Source organism: Microcaecilia unicolor, chromosome 3 (genome assembly GCF_901765095.1).
Source record: "Microcaecilia unicolor chromosome 3, aMicUni1.1, whole genome shotgun sequence".
Taxonomy (NCBI): domain Eukaryota; kingdom Metazoa; phylum Chordata; class Amphibia; order Gymnophiona; family Siphonopidae; genus Microcaecilia; species Microcaecilia unicolor.
Genome location: NC_044033.1, coordinates 417,308,272 through 417,327,380, shown reverse-complemented (window position 1 = coordinate 417,327,380; position 19,109 = coordinate 417,308,272). Strand labels below are relative to the sequence as shown.

At 42.9% G+C, this 19,109-nt stretch overlaps 1 protein-coding gene across 1 annotated transcript in view; it reads right to left on the bottom strand.

The window, feature by feature from the left end:
• LDAH (lipid droplet associated hydrolase) overlaps positions 1 to 19,109 on the bottom strand; it is a 225,636-nt gene that overhangs the window by 178,736 nt on the left and 27,791 nt on the right. Inside the window, 2 exon segments of the mRNA XM_030198811.1 lie at positions 4,865 to 4,902; positions 12,613 to 12,718. Of these exon segments, the coding sequence (XP_030054671.1) occupies positions 4,865 to 4,902; positions 12,613 to 12,718 (144 nt within the window).

Genomic DNA, 19,109 nt, shown 5'->3' with positions numbered 1-19,109 from the left:
TCTTAATATGGACTTTTAGGAAAGGCTAAAAAGAGGTTAGGGCTGTTCAGTTTGGAAAAGAGACGGATGAGGGGAGATATGATTGAAGTCTGAAAAATCCTGAGTGGTGTAGAATGAGTAGAAGTAAATAGATTTTTTACTCGTTCCAAAACTACAAAGACTAGGGGACACTCAAGGAAGTTACATGGATATACTTTTAAAACAAATATGAGGAAATATTTTCACTCAATGAATAGTTAATCTCTGGAACTCTTTGCTGGAGGATGTGGTAACAGTGGTTAGTGTATCTGGGTTTAACAAAGGTTTGGACAAATTCCTGGAGGAAAAAATCCAGAGTCTGCTATTAAGACAGACATGGGAAGCAACTGCTTGCCCTGGAATTTGTAGTATGGAATGTTGTCACAATTTGGGTTTCTGCCACGTACTTGAGACCTGGCTTGGCCACTGTTTGGAAAACAGGATACTGGGCTAGATGGACCATTGATCTGACCTAGTATGGCTACTCTATGTTCTTATGTATCCAAAGTTTTTTTAAACCTTGTAAAATTAACTGATTTAACTGATTTATGGAAACAGTAAACAAGTGATTCACATCTACCCATTCTAATCCATTCAGTATTTTATAGACCTCTATTATATCTCCCCTTAGCCAAGCTGAGAAGCCCTAGCTGCTTTAGCCTTTCCTCATAAGGAAGTCATCCCATCCCCTTTATTATTTCCATTGCCCTTCACTGTACCTTTTCTAATTCTGCTATATCTTTTTTGAGATGTGGTGACCAGAATTGCGGTCATACCATGGAGTGAAACAAAACCATTATAACATTCTCAATTTTGTTTTCCAACCCTTTCCTAATAATTCCTAACATTCTATTTCCTTTCTTAGCCACCACTGCCCATTGAGCAGAGGGTTTTAACGTATCATCAATGATGACAACTAGATCCTTTTCCTGGTCAGTGACTCCTAATTTGGAAACTTGCATCACGTAACTATGGTTTGGGTTCCTCTTTTCCACATGCACCACTTTGCCATGCTCACATTAAATGTCATCTGCCATTTGGAAGTCCAGTATCCTAGTCTTGAAAGATCTTCTTCATCGAATTTAATGACCTCACTAGTTATCACCATCTCTAGATCATTTATAAATATGTTAAAAAGCAGATCTAGCACAGACCCCTGGAGAACCAATGTTCCCTTCTCCATTGAGAATACTGACCATTTAGCCCTACTAGAACATAAAACCATTACTCTCTGTTTTCTACATTTTAACCAGTTTTTAATCCACAATAGGACATTACCGTCTATACCATTACTTTCTAGTTTCCTCAGGAGTCTTTCATGAGGTACTTTGTCAAATGCCTTTTGAAAATCCAGATACAAAATATTGACCAGCTCACCTTTAGCCATGTGTTTATTCACCCCTTCAAAGAAATGTAATAGATTGGTGTGACAGAACAGTGTGTTTTCAGCCTGTAAAAGTGCCTTAATTATTTCCTGAAGTGTATTTCTCTAGATTGGTCAGCAGGTGGTGTATGTTTATGTTTTGAAGCTGCTGTTTATGTCTTTTGGGAAAGGCAGTCTGCAGTACACTTTCAAAGATTGTTGTTCTGGGCTCTGATTGGCCCAGAGAGGAGTGACCTAGTGGTTAGGGTGGTGGACTTTGGTCCTGGGGAACTGAGGAACTGAGTTCGATTCCCGGCACAGGCAGCTCCTTGTGACTCTGGGCAAGTCACTTAACCCTCCATTGCCTGCCGCATTGAGCCTGCCATGAGTGGGAAAGCGCGGGGTACAAATGTAACAAAAAATAAAATAAAATAAAAAAATTTTAATTTGAAATGTATCAGCTTTTGCCCCAGTCTTAGCCAGGAAGAAAAGAGAGTAGGATCTCTTTGCTGAGGCTCTGTGAACAGTTATATGTCCTGATTTTCCCAGGGTTGTCATCTATGTTTTAGAAGAACTTTGAATAAACTCTGATTTGGGGAAGACCAAAGGAAAGAATTCATTTAATCTCTCAACTTTAGCCTTGTCTTGCCCGCCCCTTTTACCCACTGGTCATCTAGCAGTCCAAATGATTCTTTTACCAGCTTCTAATACACATATAAAAACTTTTTACTACTTGTTTTCCCCTCCAACACAATCTTCTTTTTAAAGTCTCTCTTTGCCTTCCTTATCAGTGTTTTGTATTTCACTTGCCATTCTTTATACTGTTTCCTATTACTTTAGGTCGGATCCTTCTGTTGGATTTTCATTTAGCTCGAATAGCTTCCTTCACCTTGCTTTTTAACCATGTTGGCTGTGGTTTGGCCATCTTTCCTCCTTTTTTAATTCATGGAATATATCTGATCTGGGCTTCCAGGATGGTACTTTTGAATAACATTCATGTCTGATGTAAACTTTTGACCTTTGCAACTTCTCCTATAAGGTTAGGTTTTTTTTTTAACCTCCTCATTTTATCATAATGGTTACCGCCATTTCGGCATAATGTAAGCCACATTGAGCCTGCAAATAGGTGGGAAAATGTGGGATACAAATGCAGCAAATAAATAAATAAATAATCTTCATTTTGAAAGTTAAATGCTAACGTATTGCATTTCCTATGTGTACTTCAGAGATTAAATCAAATTTGATCATGTTCTGATCGCTTTTATTAAGCAGTCCTAGCACCATTATCTCACACACCAGATCATTTGCTACACTAAGGACTAGGTCTAGAATTTTTCCCCTTCTTGTTGGTTCCTGAACCAGGTGCTCCATAAAGCAATCCTTGATTTAATCATCAAGGAATTTTACTTCTCTAGCATGCTCTGATGTTACATTTACCTAGTCAATTATTGTTACTCAGGGGGTCTTTTACTAAGGCGAACTCACGTTTTTAGTGCGCGTTAAAATTGGGCATGCGCTAAACGTTAGAGACGCCCACAGGAATGCACTGACATCTCTAACGTTTACACGTGCCCAATTTTAGCACACGCTAAAAATGTGAGTGCGCCTTAGTAAAAAGGGGTCTCAGTTTGTTAGCCTCCCTAATTTCTGATCGCATTTCTGCATCTGTCTGTTCAGTAGTACACTCCTGTCACTATCCTTTTCTATATTACATATGGAATTTCTATCCATAGGGATTCCAAGATATGTTTTGTGTCCTGTAGAATTTTTAGTCTATTCCATTCAAGGCCCTCCTTAACATATAATGCTACCCTCCACCAATTCCATCCATCTTATCACTGCAATATTATTTGTACCCTATTACGACAGTGTCCCATTGGTTATCTTCCTTACACCAGGTCTCAGAGATGCCTATTATATCTATCTTTTTGTTTAGTGCAATATATTCTCTCCCATCTTATTTCTTAGGCTTCCAGCATTTGATAACAGACATTTCAAACAACATTTATTTACAACTTGCTCAGCAGTTGACAGTGATAATTTGCAATCTTTAAAATCTGTCTGCTCTTTTAATACACTATCAGGCTTATTTTCGAAAGTGATCGCTGGCCATCTTCTGCCATAAAACGGGAGATGGCCGGCGATTTCACAAAAGCGGCGAAATCGGTATAATCGAAAGCAGCATTTTTGACACCATCGCCGCTTTCCCCTTCGCCGCGCCGGTGAAAGTGCAAGGAGGCGTGTCAGCAGCGAAGCGAAGGTGGGACATGGGCGGGCATGGGCGTGGCTACCAGATGGTCGGCTTTTGCAGATAATGGAAAACAAAAAAGCAGCGTTCATCAGTATTTCGCCGGGTTTACTTGGTCCTTTAATTTTCACGACCAAGCCTCAAAAAGGTGCCCCAATTGACCAGATGACCAATGGAGGGAATGGGGGATGACCTCCCCATACTCCCCCAGTGGCCACCAACCCCCTCCCACACTAAAAAAAAATTAAAATAAAACACTTTTTTGCCAGCCTCTATGCCAGCCTCAAATGTCATACCTAGCTCCCTGACAGCAGTATGCAAGTCCCTGGAGCAGTTTTTAATGGGTGCCGTGCACTTCAGGCAGGCAGACCCAGGTCCATCCCCCCACCTACCTGTTACACATGTGGTGCTAAGTCTTGAGTCCTACAACCCCTCCCCCCAAACCCACTGTACCCACATGTAGGTGCCCCCCTTCACCCATAAGGGCTATGGTAATGTTGTAGATAGAGTTGTGGGGAGTGGGTTTGGGGGTGATTTGGGGGCCTCAGCACCTGCTATGGACCTGGGAGGTGTATATATATATATATATATATTTTTTTTTTAGAAGTGCCCCTTAGGGTGCCCGGTTGGTGTCCTGGCATGTCAGGGGGACCAGTGCACTACAAATGCTGGCTCCTCCCACAACCAAATGCCTTGGATTTCGCCGGGTTTGAGATGGCCGGCATTTTTTTTCCATTATCGCTGAAACACAAAACCAGCAATCTCAAACCCGGCGAACTCTGGCATTTGGCCGGGCTAAACCATATTATCGAAAAAAAAGATGGCCGGCCATCTTTTTTGAAAATACTGTTCCAGCCAGCTGTTGCGCCACCGCCAAAATAGATCGCCAGCGACGTTCGATTATGCCCTTCCATGTCTACTATCGTCTCTACTGCAACCTCGCTATCAGGATGTCCTATCTTCCCTTTTTTTGTGACATCTTTGAAAGATACCTGGTTCTGAACCATACGCTTTTGATCGACTGTCGGTCTTTCTCCAGTTTCTCATTTAAAAGCTGCTCTATCTCTTTTTCAAAAGTTGATGTCAGCAACCTGGTTCCACCCTGCTTAAGGTGGAATCCATCCTTCTGGAATAGGCTCCCTCCTTCCACAGAATGTTTCCTAGTTCCCAACAAATCTAAAACTCGCCTACCTGCACCATCGTCTCATCCACGTATTGAGACTCTAGAGCTCTACCTGTCTCTTGGGTCCTGTGCATGGAATGGGGAGCGCTTCTGAAAATGCTACCCTGGAGGTTCTGGATTTGAGCTTGCTACCTAAGAGCCTAAATTTGGCTTCCAGAATTTCCCTCCCACATTTCCTTATGTCATCAGTACCCACATATACCAAGACAGCAGGCTCCTCCCCAGCACTGTCTAAAATCTTATCTAGGTGACATGTGAGGCTCGCCACCTTTGCAGCAAGCAGGCAAGTGATCAAGTAATCCTCACCTCCATCAGCCATCTAGCTATCTACATGCCTAATGATCAAATCTCCTACCACAACGGCCATTCTAACCCTTCCCTCCTGGGCAGAAGCCCCTAGAGATACATCCTTGGTGTGAGAGGATATTGCATCCCCTAGAAGGCAGGTACTGGCTTACAGGATCACTTCCTTCCTCTCCACAGTGATACTCTCTCTTTAGGAGACCATTCTCCTCCATGGCAGCACAGAGGTTGCCAGATTGGAGGTGCGACTTTTCTACTATGTCCCTAAAGGCCTCCTCTATAGATTTCGCTGTCTGCTCCTGCTCCCCCAAGTCTGCTATTCTAGCCTTCAGAGATTGGACCCGTTTCCTGAGTGCAAGGAGCTCTTTGCACCAAGTACACACATATGACTTCTCGCCATCTGGGAGATAATCAAGCATGTAACACTCAGTGCAAAAGACTGGATAGTCCCCATCTTGCTGCTGGTTTGCTGCTTGCATCTTATTATTGGTGGTTTCTTATTTAAGTTGCTAATGGAGTGGGAACATGTAAACTAAAGTACCTTACGATTGCTAGTTATATGCTAAGTTATGCTAATGTCTAGTTGTTGTTATTATTATTGTTATTTTTATTATTTTTTAATGTTATTAGTAGGTTTCCCTCTATGGATCTAAGTAGACTGCATTTCTAAAAGCTAATTACTAGCTGATAGAGATGCTCTAATTAAACTGTAGCCTAATTGGTTCAAAGACCTATAAATCAGGCCAGGGGTGGGCAGAGGCTGGTGTGTGTGGGAGGGAACTGAAGTCTAAACCGAGGCTTTATATGCCTATTAGCTGTGTTTTATACTGATAATATAGTAATTGTAAAATAGCCCCCTTAAATGCTAGTCTATGGAACTGTAACAGAGACTTTACATGGTAAGAAATACTGCTCCTTAAACTCATTTCCTAAGTGAGCACAGTAACTTAAAATAAAGTGCTTGAGGTTACCTAATTCTAAGCCTACCGTTCCCCAAGTTTAAAAATGATTTCCCAGAAAATTCTTACCAGTGAAGATCTAAATCTAAAATCTAAGATCTAATATTACTTCTTACTGAGGTAATTCTGTATGGTTCCATCTAATTTTAGGAGGCAAGAAGGCACATATATGGTGGTATTCTAGTAATTTATGCATATAAATGTCCTCTTGTAGAATACCAATTAGCTTAAAAATACATGTACTAAGCTGATGGCACACATTTTGCTGGTAGACATGCTCATGGGCAGAGCACACAGGTACATGAAATAATTATAGAGTTTTATCAATAACACATGTACATGCACATGGTGCAGAAAAGAACACCACTGGGCTCATGTAAATGATTGCACCTGAATGTAAGCACAATTTTCAATAGCATTCAAAAAAAAATGTAGGCACCCACATTCTTTAGGTTTAAAACAGATACCATAACCAACCAGTACTTATAGTGGTGCCCTGTTATAGGGCAATTCTTTTTTTCTTTTTTTTACTTTGCAATATGTACAATAAACACGTAAAAGGCCAATGCTCTCTTGCAGTCCAAGGTATGCAAACTGCTTTCGCCAGGGCGGGTATGAGGACGTGGAAAAAATGTTGGCAAGGCAATTGACTGGTTCAGATAGAACTCAGACACCACCTTTGGCAGGAACTTAGGGTGAGTGCGGAGGACTACTCTGTTGTGATGAAACTTAATATAAGGTGCATGCACTACTAAGGCCTGAAGCTCACTGACCCTAAGAGCTAAAGTAACAGCCACCAAGAAAATGACCTTCCAGGTCAAGTACTTCAGATGGCAGGAATTAAGTGGCTCAAAAGGAGCTTTCATCAGCTGGGTGAGAATGACGTTGAGATCCCATGACACTGGTGGAGGTTTGAGAAAAGTAAACCTCTCATGAAGCGAACTACTAAAGGCTGTCCAGAGATAGGCTTACCCTCTACACGGCGATGAGAAGCACTAATCGCACTAAGGTGAACTCTTACGTAGTTGGTCTTGAGACCAGACTCTGACAAGTGTAGAAGGTATTCAAGCAGGGTCTGTGTAGGACAAGAAAGAGGATCTAGGGCCTTGCTGTCACACCAGATGACAAACCTCCTCCATTTGAAAGAGTAACACGTTTTTGTGGAATCTTTCCTGGAAGCAAGCAAGACTCGAGAGACACCCTCTGAAAGACCTAAAGAGGCAATTTCTAAGCTCTCAACATCCAGGCCGTGAGAGCCGGAGACTGGAGGTTGGGATGTAGAAGCGACCCCTCATTCTGGGTGATGAGGGTCAGAAAACAGTCCAATCTCCACGGTTTTTCGAAGGACAACTCCAGAAGAAGAAGAGGGAACGAAATCGACGGGGCCAAGAGGGCGCAATCAGAATCATGGTCTTGCTTGAGTTTCAGCAAAGTCTTCCTACTAGAGGTATGGGAGAATACACATACAGAAGGCCTGTTCTCCAATGTAGGAGAAAGGCATCTGACACTAGTCTGTCGTGGGTCTGAAGCCTGGAACAGAACTGAGGGACCTTGTGGTTGACCTGAGTGGCAAAAAGATCCACCGAGGGGGTGCCCCACGCTCGGAAGATCATGCGGGCTACTCCCATGTTCAGTGACCACTCGTGAGGTTGCATTATCCTGCTCAGTCTTTCGGCCAGACTGTTGTTTACGCCTGCCAAATAAGTGGCTTACAGAAACATGCCGTGACAGTGCACCCAAAAGCCACATCTGGACTGCTTTCTGACAAAGAGGGTCGAGATCCGGTGCCCCCTGCTTGTTGGTGTAATACATAGCAACCTGATTGTCTGTCTGAATTAAAATGATTTGGTTGGACAGCCGATCTCTGAAAGTCTTTAGAGTGTTACAGATCGCTCGCAGGTTCCAGGAGGTTGATCTGAAGATCTTTTTCCTGAAAGGACCAAGCTCCTTGAGTGTGAAGCCCATCTACATGAGCTCCCCACCCAAGGAGGGATGCATCGGTCGTCAGCACTTTTTATGGCTGAGGAATTTGGAATGGACGTCCCAAGGTCAAATTAGATTGAATCATCCACCACTGAAGAGAAATCCGAAAGTCGGTGGGCAGTTGGATTACATCTTCTAGATCCCCCGCAGCTTGATACCACTGGGAAGTTAGGGTCCATTGAGCTGATCTCAAATGTAGACGTGTCATGGGAGTTACATGAACTGTGGAGGCCATGTGCCCCAGAAGTCTTAACATCTGCTGAGCCATGATCTGTTGAGACACTCGAACCATGAACACCGGGGACAGGAGGTTATCTGTCCTTGCATCGGAAAGATAAGCTTGAGCTGTCTTTGTGTTCAACAGAGCCCCAATGAATTTCAACTTCTGTACTGGGGTGAGATGAGACTTGGAGTAATTGATCATGAAACCCAGTAGCTCTAGCACCTGAATAGTCATTCGCATGGACTGTAGAGCACCTGCCTCCGAGGTGCTCTTCACCAGCCAATCGTCGAGATAAGGGAAGACATGCACTCCCAGTCTGCGTAGCAACACTGCTACTACCGCCAGAAACTTTGTAAACACTCTGGGCACAGACGCCAGACCAAAAGGCAATACATAGTACTGAAAGTGCTGAGTTCCCAGCCGAAATCGAAGATACTTCCTGTGAGCTGGAAGTATCGAGATATGTGTGTAAGCATCCTTTAAGTCCAGAGAGCATAGCCAATCATTCTCCTGAATCATGGGAAGAAAGGTGCCCAGGGAAACCATCCTGAACTTTTCTTGTACCAGAAATTTGTTCAGGCCCCTTAGGTCTAGGATGGGACGCATCCCCCCTGCCTTTTTCTGCACAAGGAAGTACCTGGAATAGAATCCCAGCCCTTCTTCCCCTGGTAGAACGGGTTCGACCGCTTGAGCCTTTAGAAGGGCGGAGAGTTCCTCTGCAAGTACCTGTTTGTGCTGGAACTGTATGAATGAGCTCCTGGTGGGCAATTTGGAGGTTTGGCTTCCAGATTGAGGGTGTATCCTAACCGGACTATTTGAAGAGGCCACCTTTGGTGAAAAAACATCAACCTCCCTCCAACTGGCAAGTTGTCCAGTATGGACACTTTTATTGAGGCTATGCTTAACTGGAGCCAGTCAAAAGCCCGTCCCTTGCTTTTGCTGGGGAGCAGAATGGGCCTTAGACTCACGCTGTTGACGAGAACAAGCACACTGGGCTGAGCCTGGGCAGGCTGCTGAGAAGCAGGAGTGTACTTACGCCTAGAATAGGAATAGGGAGCACTCCTCTTCCCCCCAAAATACCTCCTAGATGAGAAGGCAGTAGCAGAAGGCGCCCGGTGGGAGAGAGAATTCATAGCATCATTATGCTTCTTGATCTGATCAACAAGATCCTCTACTCTTTCACCAAAAAGGTTGTCCCCCCGGCAAAGAACATCCGCCAATTCGCTGCTGGACAGAATGATCCAGGTCAGAGACATGCTGCCATGAGAGTCTGCACATCACTATACCCTGAGCAAAGATCCTGGATGCTACATCAAAGTCTCAAATGTACCCCTGGCTAGGAACTTTCGACATGCCTTCTGCTGCCTGACCACATGGCAAAAAAGGCTCGGCCAGCTCCGTAGGGAGTGCATCAACCAAGCTTCATAGTTGCCGTATTGAGTCCCGTAAGTGCATGCTCGTGAAGAGCTGGTATGACTGGATCTTGGCAGCGAAAATAGCGGCCTGATACGTCTTCCTCCCAAAAGAATCAAGAGTTCTAGCTTCTCTGCCTGGGGGCGCCGAAGCATAGTCTCTAGTACTTCCTGGCTCTCTTGAGGGCGGAGTCCACCACATGGAATTATGGGGTAACTGGGACCTCATCAATCCAGGTTCCCCATGGATCCAATAATGGATTCAGCTTTCTTCTGGACCATAGGGCCAGACAGAGCGGGCCGACCAGTTTCGTATAAGGACTTCCTTCAGTACGTTATGGAGAGGAACTGTTACCAGGCCTCTGTAGGTGGAGAAGCAATAATCCAGGACCTCAAGCATCTCAGCCCTGGCTCATCCTCAACCTCAACAGGGGAAGGTAATAGCCGTAGCCATTTCCAGACAAAAGAGGAAAAAGACGACTCTCCAGTGGAGATAGTCTCCTCTCTGGCGGAGGAGAGGATCAGAGGAATCCAAAGGACTCTCAGAAGAAAAGTACCTGGGATCTTCCTCTGACTCCCACGAACGCTGCTGCTCAGTGTCGGATAAAGCCTGTGTCTAGGTACTTCTGACACTGAACCTGCCTCGATGCCGAAGAACGATATCATCAATGGCGATGTTGAGAGGCCGATGCCTGATCAGACTGCGGCGAAGCTCCCTCCGCCAACGTCGAAGGGGAGTCAACCTGGGTGGCAGCCGACGCCTCACCGCAGGAGAAGGACCAGACACCACTGCAGCAGATGGTACACAAGGTGCAAGCACCCCCGACACCGAAGCTGACTGACGTAACAGTCCCTCCAGAAGTACTGGAAACAAGGCCTGGATGCGCTCGTCTAGAGCCAGGGGCGATCCTCTCGGCAGCGACGCTTCTCGGGTGCCGACTCTCTCTCGACGCCACGGAGCTCCCGGTACCGTGCATCGAAGGAGAACGATGACGGTGCTCTTTTGCCTTCACTTGACGCCTGTCATCGAGACTCCTCGGTACAGATGAGGAAGATGTGGAATCCTCACGTCTCCTCGGGGCCGGGTTCGATGAAGGTCGGTCCCAGGGGGCCTGCATAACAGGAGGCCTCGAGGTAGGTGGAGACCCACTTGATGCCTCACTGCTCCCATCGCGAGTTGGTCTCTCAGCAGCCATTACCTCTGCTCCCGACGTCGGTGCTCCTCTCGATGTCGACGTCGCCACCGCCGACGACCTCGGTACCAATGTTGATGTTGAAGGACCGGACCAAGCCCCCAAAAGCTTTTCTCGTTGGGCTTCTCGAGACGCTTGGGTCCGTTTCTTCATACGAAAACACAGACTACAAGCGGCTGGGCTATGGTCGGGCCCAAGGCACTGGGTACACCAGGCGTGGGTATCGGTACCTGAGATGGTCCGGTTGCACCGAGTACCACGTTTGAAGCCGCTGGGTGTCTTCGATGACATGTCTTCGATGACATGGAAGGAAAAACGGTTTCAGCGAACTCAAAAGACGCGATTGTGCCTGTTAAGAGAAAAAAGGGCACAGAAAAGAAGGGAATAAGTCGGCCCGCGTCGAAAACAAAGGAAACTTTAAAAGGAATTTTTTTTTAAACTGTAGAATTGAAATAAAATAAAGTAAAATAAAGCTGAAAGTCAAAACTTTCGAAGACTCTTTCCTGGGCCTGAGAGGAGCACAGAAAACTCTATCGCACCTCAATGTGAGATAAAAAAACTAAGGAGGCACACTCACGCGACGGGCAGGAAATCGTCCGCGCATGCGCGGATGCATGCAGTTTGCGCGCCAGAAGGCTCTGGCAAAACTTTTTATTTTGCTGGTGAAAAATTTGCCGTTTCCTGGGCCGACGTGGATGTCGACCCACATGTGAGAACAAGCAGCCTGCTTGTCCTCGGAGAAAATGTATTTATTATTCCCATAAGTGACCAAACATTTGCATGGAAATTTAAGGGAAAAAGTAGCTCCAACAGCTAAAGCTTTAGGCCTTAGCTGTAAGAATTGTTTCCTCAAAAAACTGCATCTGTCTGGCCACAAAAATGAACTTTTTTCTTAGAAAAATGTAATTTCAAAATTGCATTTTTTTCTCAAGTTCAGAAGATAGCTTAACCAGTAATATAGCATGCTTAGAAAACTATCTTGAGAGACTCCGGCAAAAACCAAGAGACACCGGAGCAATTCTATAAAGAGTGCCCTATTTGGAGCTTATTTCTATAAAGGGAGTAGTGTTACCAGGTATATACTCATGTGTGTTTTAGACAGAAGCACTTACAGCAATCTAGAGCGGTATAATTGCTTGAGCCTAGATTACTGAACATGTTCATAAGTTATGTTCATAAGTTATAGAATAATATAATTGTGCACAGCAGCCCCTACTTCGCCCGGGACTCTGCATATGGGTTTTTGCCCACCTTCAAAGTACATGCCATCACACTTAGGGTGGAAGTTATCAACATGGGCTACATTAAGGGTTATTTTACGGCATCTCATGCTATTTTACACAGGTCCCCTTTTATACAGCAAATGGAGACCTAGGGCCCTGTTTACTAAGCTGCGCTGTAGTCATGCTAACGGTACAGAGGACATCCATTATATTCCATGGGTGTCTAGTAGTGTAAGCACGCTAATAACCTGGGTTAACAGAAAAATAACCCACCTTAACGGTAGCCCACATGGATAACTTCTTCCCTTAGGTGCCAGTTTACAGATAACGTAGATGGAATATGGGCTTTTATGTTCATATATGCATAAATATGCTGATCATTTACACGGGTTCTTGATGCCTACAGGTTGGCACCCAATTTACTAGAATCCTCTTTTATGTCCTATTGTAATTTACATGGTATACTACTCGTCACTCCATGCTCATGCCTCTTGGCGGTTACACAAATGTCCCAGCATGGCTTCAGCCCAAACTGGCTACTGTTGATGTCTAACCCCATAGTACAAAGCCTGTAGAATGGTCCTATAATATCCAATAAATCCGGGATTACCTGCCAAAGACAAAACAAAAAACAAGCATCATAAAATGGTGTGATGGACAAATATACTAAATAAACATCAGAAAATAAATACTTTATTGGGTCCTTTATTACCTGAAGCTGCAACTAAGAAATTGGACTTGGACAGGCCCTTAACACGGGCACTTGTCCTCCACCCCTCACTAAACCATTTACTTGAGTGGACATCAAAAGAGCTTTTTTTCAATTTATCTCTTTAATGGTAGTGAACTAATATTGACATTAGAGGGTGGCCATTAGCACATCCATGCCCATTCTCCACCCCTGACAAGACCCCTCCAAAATAAATAAATAATTATCACACAGTTAGCACACGTAGATGGCAAAACTAATGCAGAATGTTTAGTATGTCCATTACGCTCTTATTAGTGCTTAACACAGCTTAGTAAAAGGGACCCTTAGTTTGTCAGCATTTACACCTGTTTACATTCTTTCTACATTATGCTTTCTAAAAATGCTGGTATATTTCAAACTAGGAGTTAATTTCATTGATCTGCACAACATATAATCTGCATTCAATATGAAATAACATTTTTAGAAACAGAATGAAATTACAAATAGGAAACCAAAAAGTCTCAATTACAAATTATTACTTCCATTGTAATTTCTATCACAGGTTTTCACGTGCGCCAAACTCAGAATTAACACCAGGTGCACGTGCTAGCCGGGTGATAATGTCGCTTTTTACGCATGCTGCACACATGTAGGCCCTTACTCGCCTTTGTAAAAGGGCCCATAAACAGGGTACACTATGTCCTGGCAGAGATAGGGTCGTTACTTTTTAAAAGTACTTAAGTAAAAGTAAAAATACTGGCTTCAAAAGTAGTGAAGTAAAAGTAGAAAGTTTTTATCAAGAAAAAAAAACTCAAGTAAAAGTAATAAAGTACAGTAGAACCTAGTATGTTTACAAGCAAACTTCCAGAGGGCGGGCGGGGGGGGGGGGGGGGGGGGGTAACACAAGGTCCCTACCTAGAAAAAAAACACTCTGAGCATTGTATTGGGCTGAAGAACATTACATGTCATAACAAAACTCTGTAAGCCACATTGAGCCTGCAAATAGGTGGGATACAAATGCAATAAATAATAACAATATAACTATTGGAAAACAAAACAAACTAGATTACTACAGATTAGTCCTACACAGACACTTCATGCTAACAGAATACCCAGCCTTTTTCACATATGAACAGAGGTAGCTCCTCGTGAATTTTAGTATACGTAACCATAAAGTAAAAACAGAAATATGTAGACAAAAATTAAACTGAACCCATAAGAAGCCATACTCTGCAAACAGTGCAGAACCAAAGAATAGAACAGTGACATGTCCCTTTGTACCATGCAAACTATAAAGTGAGCAGATAGAAATTTCCAAAAACGTTACATATCCAATTGCTACATTAAAAATTAATAAATAAACAAAAAATAAGGTGATACATTTTTATTGGACTAACATTACATTTTTTTGACTAGTTTTTTGGATGGTGAAAACCTCCTTTCTTAAGTCAGGATAAGCATACTATTCCAGCAGTACACTGTCCCCACCTGAAGAAGTAGGTTTTGGTCTCTGAAAGTTAGTAAAAAAAATGTATATAGTCCAAGTCCAATAAAGGTGTCACCCTATTGGTTTTGTATTTTTTCTTTTATTTATATTTATTAACTTTAAAGTGGACTAATACAGCTACTGTATTACTTCATCCTAAATTAAAAATAAAATTCTGTTTTTCTATCTTTGCTATCTGGCTATTTAATTTTCTAACTATGTTGGTCTCAGTCTTTAGTTACTGTTTTCCCTGTCTTCTTTTAATTCTCTTTCCAAGGGTCTTCTGTCCATGTGTCATTTTTGTTCTCTTCTGTTTTCTTCACCTCTTCCACTATAACCAGCTCCAACACTGATCTGTTCCAGTCTCTGTGGGTGCTGTGATGCTTGACTGTCTTTCTTCTATGTTTGTGCAGCGCTGCGTATGCCTTGTAGTGCTATAAAATGCTAAATAGTAGTAGTAGCGTATCCCCAATATAGAGCAAACCCTCTGACTGTGTCCAGGAGGGGTAATTTCTATTGGTTTAGCATCCCCAATCATTTTGAAAAGTTGACTCCTATATCCCTACCTCTCGGTCTTGCCCAATTTCTCTCACTCTCCCCCGAACCATAGCCTCGTCTCTCCCCCCCCCTCTTTTATCTAGTATCAGCTCCAATCTCTCTCTGTCACTCTCGTTCTCTCTCCCTCGGCCCTCCCATCCAATCTTGCTTATATTTCTTCTCTCTCTCTCCCCCCCCCCCCTCATCCACTGTGGCCCTGAATCAGTCTCACTCCCTCCCTCCCGTGCACCTCCACCGGCCCTGCACTAATAAACTATCATGGGAAACATGTCGAACCCAGCTCTCTACAACAACCTTAAGTGCTTTCTGCACCAGTCCCGGAAGTTTATATGAGAGGAGGAAAGCCTGGCGCGGGAAACAACAGTGTACTGAGAGAGCCAGGTCCTGCTCATCTCCCATGGTAGTTTATTAGCACAAGCCCAGCAAAGGAGGGAGGGAGCAGGACTACAGGACTATGGTGGATGGGAGGGGAGAGGGAGCAGGCCCTGAATGCAGTGAAGGGGCAGTTCAGGCTGGGGAGGCAGCTGAGCCTGACAATAACAAAGTAATTGCCAATCTACAACTGTTCTGGGCAGCTGTATAGGGCAGGAATTAGGGTTTCCAGGTGATGTCAGATCCTGCCTCACATGGGACTGGTTCGAGCAAGTTGCATCTGACATTGATTGGAAAGCCTGTAGAGGGGGAGAAGTGGAGAGATGGAAAATACTTTTTTTTTTAAACTACTTTCAAAATTTGTACTTTGTTACCAAGTACAGAAGTACAGCTTAAATATAACTCATTACAAGTAAAAATTATTGCAAAAAAAAAATGCAACTTGTTACAAGCCAAAGTACTGCCAATTGTACTTAAGTACTGTAACAAGGTACAAGTACTTTGTTACTAGCCATCTCTGGTCCCTGGTGGTTTATAATACCAATCTGACATCCAAATATAAAGGTTTGACCCAAATTTGATATATTACGCTACACCCATAGTAAATTTTTATTTTAAGAAAAATATAACTTTTTAAAAAAGATTTCCCTAATACTCCAACATTCTGACGATGCTTATATTTTCTGTGCCTTTTGTGCAGTATACTTTTCACTGAAAATAAAGATATGCTACAAGCTCTTATCAGTATAGAACATAAAAGAAACTCCATTACAGTACCCAATCAATGAAACAACAATCCTGTACTCCACTTCCACTCTGAAATTCCAATGCATTAAGCTGTTTTACTGTCAAGAGATTCTGTTGACCTCATAACAGATACTTCTCATTTAACAGCACATTTCCAATATCAGTTTCTTACAATGTCTATTCTCTTTGTTAATTCAACAAGAAAAAAAAAAATGCCCCCTCTATGCATGATCTCTGTCCAACATTAAAGTACTTGCCAAGCTATTCTCATGCCTTCAAACACTGGTCTGAAGAAAAGTGAAAGTAAGGCATGCTTATATCAAAACTTGTCAGGTTTTGTGCTATACTTAAGATAGCTCACGGCCACCTGTGAATGCCCTTCAGAGACAAAAGGAGATTTTTTTTTTTCTTTTAAATCTCCCTTCTTCTCTAAAAGCAGACACTTCTGGAGATTTGCGTTTGGACAAGGAATAGAGATAAGATCTATAGGAGCAGACAAAGGTTTCATTTTTACCAACTGCTTATGCATGAATATATATTACATGGGACATATGTTAAAATTGCCAGAGATCCTAAATGGTGCCTCCAAGGAATAGAAATAAACACCCATTGCAAAAAGGATTTAAGTAAGGCAGCAAAGAACCCATCTTGATGATCAAAGTTTTGCCAAGAACAGCCTTGTACATTAATGGTACTCAATGTAGAACACCTTGAATCAAAATTATGCTTCCAACCATGAGAAACTGTTGCACATACCAAAAATGAGAGAAAACTCTATAAAAGTTAATAATCCCTAATTTACAACTATATATTTTATTACAGGGACTGCCAATCTATGTGTTGCATAACCAATAGGAGTGTGAAAATATAATCAAGATGGTGGGTCTTGCAATAAAGTACCAATGAAATTGCTCAGTCAAGAAAATAAGGGGTCATTTTACTATGGTGCGCCAAAATGTGACCTGCGCTGGTGTAGACGTGTGTATTGGACATGCACAGGTCCATTTTCAGCGCACCTGCATAAAAGCCTTCTCTTTTTTGGTCGAAAGTGGCCATGTGGCAAAATTGTCACGCGTCCATTTTGGGCCCGAGACCTTACCACCACCCATTCATTAGCGGTAAGGACTCACGTGTTAACTGGGTGGTAATTGTCAGCGTGCGGACAATGCCAATTACCGCCCAATTACCGATGCGCGCCAAAAAATAAAATATATATTCTGGCATGTGTAGTGGGAATGCGTAAAAAATGAAAATTACCGCCCAGGCCACGTGGTAGCCGGGCAGTAGTTCTGAACTGGTGCATGCTGGGCACGCATAGGTGCCTACGCGATTTGAAAAAGGGCCCCTAAAGCAAAAGTAGTTTACAAATTAACTTTCAGTGTCATATTTCTTTTATGAAACCTTATTTAAACACTAAATGAAGAGACTAATTTTCTGTAATCAACAAAATCTTACAGTTAACTATGAATGAATAAAGAAATATATATATAAATATGTGAAAGGAGCTCAGTGATCACCAGTGGTCTACAGCACAGACTAGGAGGAACCTCCCGCTTGAAGCTGACTTCAAGCGGGAGGTTCCTGTGCTGTAGACAATTAAAATGAACTTTCAATTAGTATCAGAGATTTATGTTTCAGATTTGAAAAAGAAATTGGGACACGTCGGACAATTTCTCTGAGACTTTTTACAATCAATCTTGATTACAACTTTAATGTACTTTGACCGGAAGTTTCTTCTGTGAAAAGATTTGATTTGTGACTGAATGCGAAACGTAGAAAAAAGGATAAGGTTATTTAGCAGTAACATTGGGATTACAATGTCCCTGGTATATTGTTAAGTGGATATTTACCAGTGGATTTGTCAGTGGTTTTTTGGACACCACATTGACGCAGTTCACTTATTATTAATTTCAGTGGTGGAGTTTTGGGATGTCACACATGAAGGAGATATTTTTAATTTATGGCAAGACTCTTGATTTTTGATTCACTTAAGATCTGGTGGTCGCATACCAGCTGTTCACTTCAGCCAACAAGTTATTCAGCCCCTCAGTCAGATAAGTTGTTTTTACTTTAATACTTAATAACAGTTTTGGTGCAATGATTGAATGAGGGGTTAATAGCCTTAATAGCATTTTATTGCTATACCAGCTGTGACCACCGGTGATCACTGAGTACCTTTCACATATTTTATATAATATTTCTTTATTCATTCATAGATAACTGTAAGTTTGTGTTGATTACAGAAAATTAGTCCCTTCATTTAGGGTCCTTCTACTAAGCTGCGGTAAAAGTGGCCTGCGGTACTGTAGGCGCAGGCTTTGGGCACGGGCAGAATCATTTTCAGCAGAATCATTTTTCAGCGCGCCTGCAAAAAAAAAAAGGCCTCATCCCCTCCCCCCCCCCCCAAAAAAAAATGGACATGCAGCAAAATCAAAATTGCTGCGCATCCATTTTGGGTATAAGACTTACTGCCAGCCACAGACCTAGCAGTAAAGAATTTGGGTGGTAATGACCTGTGTGCGTCCGCTACACACGCCAGAAATAAAAACTATCTTGCAGATGCGTGCCAAAAATGAAATTACCGCAAGAGCTATGCGGTAGTCGTGCAAGTCAATTCTGGCGTGCGTTGGACGCGCGTACATGGCTTAGTAAAGGGGCCCTTAGTAATTTAAATAATTATTTGCAGGAAGAGATAATTAGATTGATATTCCTCACTCATTATTAATACTTGGAAGTATGAAATCTTAAACATATTCGCAGAACCAAGAATGGAGGCCAAGCTGAGCAGAATCCTTTATCCTGGCCCCTGTCAATTTCCTCGCTCCTATTACGTATCCTAGGGCTGTTTTTCTGACATATGAGAAAAAGTAAATTAAAATCAGAGGTCATCCTTCAGATCAAAGCGGTTTCATTTCGACAGATTGTTCATCGGGAATCCCAAATCAAACTGTGAGGCTCGATTTGCCATAATCCAATTTTTCGTTCTTGGCTGTAGTAAACTAATGGCCTGCAAATTACCAAAGCATCCTGCAAAAAAAGGGCAGGATGTCAGTGATGCTCCCATGCAGTCCACCCATTGTGCTGGCATTAAACACTGGATTACAATAAGGGGCATAATCTCGAACGCGATACGCCCATCTCCATGGG